The 9,034-nt window shown below is 46.2% G+C and overlaps 1 protein-coding gene across 2 annotated transcripts in view; it reads left to right on the plus strand.

Annotated features, from left to right (window-relative positions):
• The window catches only part of CLCF1 (cardiotrophin like cytokine factor 1), a 51,583-nt gene extending 43,094 nt beyond the window's left edge, over positions 1–8,489 (plus strand). Inside the window, exons 2-3 of one of the 2 annotated variants that reach the window (XM_061613003.1) lie at positions 3,024–3,218; positions 7,883–8,489. In XM_061613003.1, the coding sequence (XP_061468987.1) occupies positions 3,024–3,218; positions 7,883–8,365 (678 nt within the window). In that variant the 3' untranslated portion in view covers positions 8,366–8,489. The remainder of the gene's footprint in view (positions 1–3,023; positions 3,219–7,882) is intronic. The other variant, XM_061613004.1, reaches the window with a different exon arrangement.
• Positions 8,490–9,034: the final 545 nt, after the last annotated feature.

The raw sequence follows: 9,034 nt of genomic DNA on the forward strand, positions 1-9,034 counted from the left end.
GAGCTAGGGAGGAACCCAGAAGAACTATCCAAAATGGTATGATGTCTCCCAGTGACAATTTGAGATGCATTTATCTGTTTAGGTAATACAAGGGAAGATTAAAATGTAGCTTGGTCATCTGTGGTAGAGAATGACCTAAGGAGGCCTTTTATTTTTAAAAAAGCACCACTATTTATTAAAAGTTTCAGTCTGGCATATCAGAAGATTTAGCAACACATCCGATTTGCACTTGTAACTGTTTACAAGTGCAAATCGGATTTAAAAAAAATTAAATATTCAAAAATGTTTTCAAGAGGATACTTCAGAGTCCAGTCATTTCCACCATAGCTCTAAAAAAAGTGGTTTTCTTTCTTAATCATTAGATGTGATGGGTCACCTTTTCCATTATAAGCATTTTTCAGACATTTAGAAACAGTCAGTAATTGTATGGGTGCCACTCCTTTTTCCAGTTCATTGCAACTGAAATTCTAGCAGCTGCTTGTAGGTTTCTGGTCTGTTCACTGGATATCTTATTCAGTACAAAGTTTTCAGGAAGATTTAATAAGAACACTAGATTGTTATCTAACAGTTGACATGTGATTTGTTTTTAGCATGTCCCATTCTTATCCCATCTACAAAGATATATTTAGGGACAAATGCACCAGATGTGCTATCTAAAGGGAGAAGATTTTTTGATGGCTGTATAATCTACCCAACAACAGATGTATACCAGAATAATTAAAGGTTTAGTGCTAAAAATAGACATATTTAGACTAAAGTGGAAATAAACACAAATCCTTAACAATGAGAGTACTGGTCTCAGGAGCAGCCTACATGGGGTTGCTGTAGATTGTGTATGAGTCATTGAAACAAGTTTGGATGGCCCTCTCTAATGAATCTACAGCAATAGTGCTGGGAATGCTCTGCCTTGAATTACGCAGAAGGCCAGACAGGATCATTATTAAATGGCTTTAACAGGCTGGATTAACAACTATTTAGGTCTTGGATAAATAAGGAAAAAAAGAACAAAACTTTGGAGCTCTCCACATTATTTCCTGATATTATCCTGTCAGAAATAATATGCAATCTAAACTGTATGTATACCCTCCCATATACTATGTAATTATTCATTTTAAAAGGGACAGGTCTCATGTTATAGCCGCTAATTTTAGCCGCCGTATTAGCGGAACGCCGAAAAGCAGGGCCCTACTGTACCAGGTCCCCTCCCATTTCTCCCTCACTTCCTCTGGAAAGAGTTGCCATGACCTGGCAGAAGACATACTAGACTTTTTTTCTATTACAAGACACCCTTCAGGAAGTGAAAGTATTCTCTGGCGCCCCCTGCTGGTTGGGAGCACCTGCCCTTTAGGCCTCTACTGCTGATTATCCTTTGAAATCTGTGAAGGGCTCTGTACGAAAGAGAGGACTGAATTGTGCAAAGTGTGTAAGAGAGGGAATGGGTGGGCCCCGTCCTCCCTGGTGGGAATAACATCAGAAGCACTGAAGCAGGATGGAATCATCCAGGCTGGGCTGGGCCTGGGCGTGGTGCGAACTGGAAAATGCCGCGGGATAGTCTTTAATGAAGCGCGAGTGGCCAGGGCCGGGCTGCGTGTTTCATGGGTGACTCATCACCAGTGGGAGGCATTGGCATGAGTAACGGGGTAGGCTCCTGGGGTGGCTATGCAGGCATGACCATGTTCCCAGCCTCGGCCTGCTGAAATCAGAAGACAGACATAGAAGGTTCAACATATGACAGAGGAAAACAGACACACTGAGCAAACCACTTGAAGAAGCCATTATTTGTTCCTGCCATAAACATTTGGAAATATTAATCCCCCCCCCGCACACACATATGTAGTTTCTGAGCATATTTAGCCGTATACATGTTCTCATGGCCGTATATTTCTTCTCTTCTGTTGTAACCCAGCATCTTACTCTCAAAATACTAAGATATTCAGAATTACAACATTCAAATAGCATTGTTTTAGCCTAAAAAGCATTAGGCAGAAAAGCTCCACCTTTGATTGATATGCTATTTACATATTGAATGCACTCCATCAGTCTGTTCACATAATGTGAAAATAGGTACTGTATTTGTTAAGCAGGTACAGGTAGAGATTATGTATATAGCAATGAACTTGATCACCAACCCAAACTCCCACCAGCCTCTTCCATTTGCCTAAAGAATTAACCATGCCTTGCTGGAAAAACAGTCCTTTGTCCTAACTCTAAATTCACACTGTGAATATGGTTGAGGTCTTTAGAATGACCCCATGTCCCTCAGGCTGCTGCACAATGTGCCTGCAGCACTGCAAGGTGGCGGGGAGGAGACAGGAGAAACAGGCATTACATGAGGCCTTTATTCCTCTGGCCAGGTTGATAGTCTCTGTCTCCAGTTCCCAATGGACCTTGGAGCCAAACCTAGACATGGCATTTATTTGTGTGAACACAGTTAACATGCACCGTTTTTGTAATGTAAATACTAATAGAAGCCATGGAGGGGGAGGGAGGAGAAAGTTTAAGCCTTCCCCCCCCCCGCCACGGTCCTGATGAAAGCCTCCATTGGTATTAGTTGTTTCCACTTACGGGCATGATGTGTGGTATCAGACTCTGAGGAGAAGATGTGCATTAGAAAACAGGAAAACTTTCTGATGAGATGGCAGATAGAGCCATTTTGCTTGCATGAGAGAACGAGGCTGCTCTGCCCTGGACAGGTTGGGGGTGGGGGGAACGGTGACGGGGATAATGGGAAAATTCTTTTGTAGCTGGCTCCTTCTCTTTTTCCCAGCAGGGCCAAGGCAGGTCCAGTGTCAGAACTTTGGACAACTCTCAGCCAAGTGCCTTGGAGCTCTGAGCCACACGAGTCTCAGGATCAGGACTATACAATGATGTTTGGGGGATATATGTGATATATTAACAGGGCTTTAGAAGCAGACTGCTTTGAGCACCTTGTTCCTGTGTCTTCTCCTGGGAAGGGTGGGGTGGGAAGGGGATGGGCCGTGCAGGCTTTGCTCCCCCTGTCACAGTGCTCCCTTTGCCCACAGCTCCTTACAAGTGTGCTCCCTGCAGGAGATTCGTGGGGGATCCTTGCCTTCCTGTGTGCCACCCTCTGGAACCTGCCTGTGGTGCCTGCACTGAACAGCACGGACCAAGTGACTACCACCAGACAGTCCATCCAGCAGACGTACGACCTTACTCGCTATCTGGAACACCAGCTGCACTCGCTTGCGGCCACTTATGTGAGTGTAGAAGCCTTGAGAGAGCTGGAGACTCTTGAGTTGAATAACCTAATGGGAAACACTTCCCACCTCTTCCTTCGGGCCACCTTCCTCCTCTTTCTGTCCAGCCTCTAATCCCACTGTAAACTGTGCTTCACTGCCTCTTTCATCTCTGATGTCTCTGTAGTAAGGTGAGGTCGGGCAACTCTTTCTCTCCTTGCTCTGGATTGAGAGCTCAATGAATCTCAGACACTGTCCCATTTAATCCTGAAAGTTCAGTGCAAAGATCAAGGTATCAAAAGGTGACAGAACCCGCCTCTGCTCAGTATTTGCGGAAAGGATTTGTGCAGGCAGACATTCTAAGACTTTAAACTGCTTGCAACACCTTCTAACAACACCATCTGCAAAGCACACACACACCTGAAATTTCCTTCTGCATGGTGAATAGCTAAAATACTGCTCTTTCCACAGCCATGGCCCTTGCTTGGCAGAGTAGAGTATCTTACTTGCTTCCCCCTCCCTGCCTTCAGGCACCGGTGGAGTCTCCCTGTTTACAATCTGTTGTGCATCTCCTGCTGGAGTGAGGTGAGGCCTTGTCTGTCAGAACTCGCCAGGGAAACGCCCGGCTGTGTGGAGAGCAGAGACTGGGGGCAGCCCCTCATCCATCTGCGTGGCATCCCTGCTCCCTGGCCTACCTGGCATTCCAAGCCCTACCCCTTGGCAGGGTTTCCTGGCACTGAGCATTCATCAACAGCAATCACGAGAATGAAATGAAGAGATTTATTTGGTTTCGGTATTGGAAAATGTTGGGGCTCATATTTTCCAGCCTATCTGGATTCCAGAGCCTTCCTTTTTAAAATGCAAATTGAGAAGCCCATATCCTCACAGGAAAAATAAAAAGTATATTTTTCAGCAACTCATTACACAGCAACCTATATCCATCTTATTAGATGGCTGTATGTACTTACTAAGGATAAGCTCTGCCATCGTCCTGAGCAACATTCTCATACAATAAGGGCCCTCAGTGATAATATATAATTCATTGCATGAGCCACTGGATGGGGGCCAAACACACAGTCAACATGTAATCACCCTCCTAGTTCCCAGTTGGTTAAAGCTTCTGGTTTGTCTGGAGCATGACCAACCATGAGCCTGGGTTTGAATGACTATGGCTTTTTTTGCAGCAGGACCGGAAGATGAGCAAAATGGCCACAATTTCCTCTCCAGGAGCCTGCAAGCTCGCCCACTTGTGCTAAGCCATAGTTTGCCTTAGTGTTACATGCAGATCAGGTTCATGTTTCACCAGTACTCACTCTCATATGAGGCCAATGATAGTGAAGTCCTAGGTGAGCAATGATAACCTCACCTGCTATAAGATATCACTTCACTGTCATGATGCTTTGGAAGATACGAGGCTCTGTTGGATATGCAGTCCCATCCCCTTGGGGTTATGTTTTTTTTGAACCTTTCCCATTTTGGCTGACAAAAATTGAGACCCTGATGGCTTGAAAGACCAGGGCCTATAGAAAGGCTATACGTTTCTGTTCACCAGCATCATGTGCCAAAAGGTCCAGAATTTGTAAAGATCACAATATTATTTTGGAAAACGTAGGTTTTTTTTCTGAAATGGGGTGGGGCAAACATTGTTCAGCTCATCTGTGGAAATAAGAAGTTAACTTGAATTCTGCTACAAAGTTATCTGTCTTTGGAGGGCGCTAGGGGGAGAGGCAACTCAGTAGCGATGCCAGCAGAAGAATTAGGATGGTGACGAAGTGAATAGTTTCAAGGAGGCTGCTGTTAAATATAGGAGAACTGCATAGGCTGCTATTGGAGGTTCAGTTTATTCCAGTGGCAATCAGGCCTTCTCCACTATCAGAGGCCCAGCACTTTAACCTTAAAATGTAGCACCACATGGCCTTAATATAACAGCATGTGTAGCCATTACATTTTGTTTTGACTCCCTTATTCTGCATACCTCTTGATGTTTGCCTCCTTACCTGCAACATTCCCCTAAGTAGGTTGCCATTCACTGACGCATGATTAGCAGTCTGGTTCAGGAGGGAAAATGCACACACGTGTCCGTGTGCACACTGCCACATAGCCACACGGTCTCTGTATCTTGTAGGAAAGGAAACCAGCTGATTCTAATGCCTTGTTGGCTGCTTCTTGTGAGGGATGTTGTGAAATTTCTGCCAAGGGATTTCTACTGAAGCAAAGCTGCTCCCATATGTGGTGATGTAAGCTGTGGGCAGAGGAGGTTATTCAAACAGGAAAATAAAACAAAACGTCTTGACAGCTGAGGAACACTAGGGTCACATCTGCATGAGTCTTATTTAGGGGATCAGATGTGACATTTAAGTGCATCACATCTTTGCAATATAAAGGCCCAAGGTGCTTTCAGCCTGCAGTGGTCCTTACCTTCTGGTGCACTAGGCCAATAGGGATGATTGCAGGACTTGGATATGAGATGCAGTCTGCTCAGCTGTGGTGAGCATAGTCACACACAAGGGGGAATAGATACCATAGAATCATAGAGTTGGAAGGGGCCTATAAGGCCATCAAGTCCAACCCCCTGCTCAATGCAGGAATCCAAATTAAAGCATCCCCAACAGGTGCCTATCCAGCTGCCTCTTGAATGCCTTCAGTGTTGAAGAGCCCACAACATCCCTAGGTAATTGGTTCCACTGTTGTACTGCTCTGCCTTTTCCTAGAGCATTTCCTGTGCTGTGAGCATGTAGACTTTAGCAGGGATCATGAACTGCTGCTGCCTAGATCACCAGTGCAGTATGCAGTTCAGTGCAAATATACAATTTGTGACTGAACACAATACACAATACCCTGAGAATTCTCAGCTTTCATTCTTTTTTCTTTTAAAAAAAATTCTAACCCTTATGGCTTCAAAGATAGGTTCAAATCTATATCAGCAATGCCTGGTAAAAATCTCAGAAGCCAAAGAAGATTGAGTGAGAGACTTCCACAGTCAGAATGTGTGGAGCTTTAGTGCTCTGCATAGCTTTTTGACCCTTCTCATTAGTAGCTGAAGCATCCATCCAGTAATTTAGTGCATTGCAAAACTCTAGTGTCAAGAAGGTAACAGAATCCTTTGAGTGCTGCTGCCATGCTGCCTAGATTGCAGTTGCATTTTCTTCTATTTTCCCACACCTCTGTCTCCTTGTGTTCCCACCTAACATAATTAGTATAGCTCCCAGCCAGGAATTACCTTGTGAGCCATTTTAGCATTCAGTACTGATGCTCGGAGAAAGTTGAGGGCCGATGGACTCTTCAAGAGTCTTCCCTCTTTGCCCATAGAGACCTTGTTTGTGAGAAATGGTTGGCTGTAGCCTGCGCTTGAAGATTTGTCTTTTTACTCTGTAAGCCTGCTGGCAAGGTCTCTGTTTCTCTTTTGCACCGAGTAGCTTTCAGAAACCATCGTTGTCGGTAAAGTCAGATAAAAACAGAGTAAAGAAATGGATATATTAAGACTCAGTGAGTCCTAAAAGCAAACGAAAAAAACCCCAAATATTTTTTTTATTAATTGATTGATAGATTGATTGATTGATATCCAGCCCTTCCTCCCAGCAGGAGCCCAGGGCAGCAATTTTGAAATCTTCTTGTGGTTTGATGGTGGGACGGGTTGTGTGGGGGTAGAATTAATTGTTTTTGAGCATTTAAGGACTACAGTTTGGCTACAGCCAGCATGCCGGTCACGGTCTTTAAAAAGTCCCATGAAAAAAGGCAAAACAGGAAAGGCAACCCTTTGCTGATGAAAGCCTACATGCTGAAGGCCCACAAAATCCCTCTTTATATTCCCTAGCATTGCATCTTCCAATTATCTTCCCATCTGGCTGCCTCTCACCATCTTCTTTCCTTTGCTCCTGGCCCTGCAAAGGCCAGGCCCTTTCAGTATGAGAGAAGTCTCCCTTCACACACACCCTTCCCTGCTGGTCTCATGGTGTTGGCCACGTCCCAGCCTGCCCTGTTACTTGGTTGCTGCTGGCGCGGTGTTGTTTGGTGAGGACCGCCTCTACTTGCCCCCAGGCGACACAGAGGAAATTAATTTGTCTCCTGAGCTTGTCAGATTGTTCACACACCCGCAGGCTTTGACACACCTCCCTTCCGCTCTGTGCTTCACCCCACCCGCTCACCCCGCTGCCTGGGCAATCCTGCTGTCCCGCAGGGCACCAATACTGGCAGAGGGGGGTGGGGTGGGGAATCCCAGGAACGCAGCTTTGCAGGGCAAGCGGGTGTTAATAAATGTATGTGTGTGCGCGTGTGTGTGTCTACTGGAATACTCAAGGCAAAGCAGGGATCTCTCAGTAAGCGCCTGTCTAAATGTGCTGCAGTTGCAATATGTGGCTGCAAGGGATGTCACCAGGTAAAAAGGAGATTATGAGCATGTCAGTAGACTCAAGAATATTTGCATACATAGGAGTGTGTCTGCACCCATACACGATGTGTACAATGCAGCTGTTCCTACTAATAAAGGATGTCAGTATGCACTCATGCCTAGTGCATTGTGTATCTCTAAGGAATTAAAATTGCTTGCTCCCCTGCTGTCGTATCTCACTGCCTCAGTGAGTGGGAGCAGGAGGAAGAGCTTGTGGAAAGGATGAGTGGAATGGTATGTGCAACTGTGCTACGCCTATAAAAGCATGTTTAACACCCTCTCTGTGTTTTCCCCTCAGCTCAACTACCTGGGGCCACCCTTCAATGAGCCGGACTTTGATCCTCCCCGGATAATTGGGGCGGAGGCTGTGCCCAGTGCCACTGTGGACTTTCAGGAATGGCACAGCCTGAATGACAACGCCCGGCTAGCAGCCAATTACCAAGCGTACAGCCACCTGTTGTGCTACCTGAGCACTATGGATGGAAGAACCCCAGCTGCCATGCCCACTTTGCGTCACAACCTAGCGCACTTCCGTGCCAGCCTGCAAGGGCTGCTGGGCTCTATTGCTGGCATCATGGCTTCCCTGGGCTACCAGCTTCCACCGACACCAACTGATGGTACGCTTCAGCTCCGCAGCCAGTTCCTATGCAAGATGGATGACTTCTGGCTGCTCAAAGAGCTGCAGACCTGGCTCTGGCGCTCAGCCAAGGACTTCAACAGGCTGCGCAAGAGGGTACCATCTTCTGCTGTTATGCTGCACCTCGAGACCAGGGGCTTCTGACCCCTGCCCTTCACCAACCTCTCTATCTTCACCTCATCCACTGACATCATACGTGCCCCTCAAAGCCTAGGGCTTCCCAACCCACCTCGGATCTGTCCCCTCCTGCCACACCTTAATGGTGCTGCACTGCTCTCTGTTATGAAGCTGTGCCTCTAGGTGAGCAAACCCACGCCTTTCTTTCTTTCTTTCTTTCTTTCTTTCTTTCTTTCTTTCTTTCTTTCTTTCTTTCTTTCTTTCTTTCTTTCTTTCTTTCTTTCTTTCTTTCTTTCTTTCTTTCTTTCTTTCTCCTCCCTCTTAGTGGCCTACATTTCTCTTGTTCTTCCCAGAGGGGGCCATAAATTTTCCAGAAGGAGAGAAAGAACCCTGCTCCCTCCCATCCCAGTGATGAGCAATAAAGCCCTGGCTGCAGGGCAGCAAACATCTGGCAACCTCCACCTCTGACACGCCACTCTCCTTAAATTGTGCTCCTTCAGAGCTTGGGTTCCTGGGTTCTCTCTCTTTTCTTAGGAGATTGCACTAGTTAGGAGCTTACAAAGGGGGTTTACTTTCCACAAACCTGCCTCTGATCAGTATCTCCCAAGCCAGCTTGTTCAAGATGATGTCCAGTGCTGGCCTTCCTCTTGGGCCATGAACTCAGGGGCAGGGGTGGGGAACATTTTTGAGGCCCAC

This window comes from Rhineura floridana, chromosome 2, assembly GCF_030035675.1.
Source record: "Rhineura floridana isolate rRhiFlo1 chromosome 2, rRhiFlo1.hap2, whole genome shotgun sequence".
NCBI classification, from domain to species: Eukaryota; Metazoa; Chordata; class Lepidosauria; order Squamata; family Rhineuridae; genus Rhineura; species Rhineura floridana.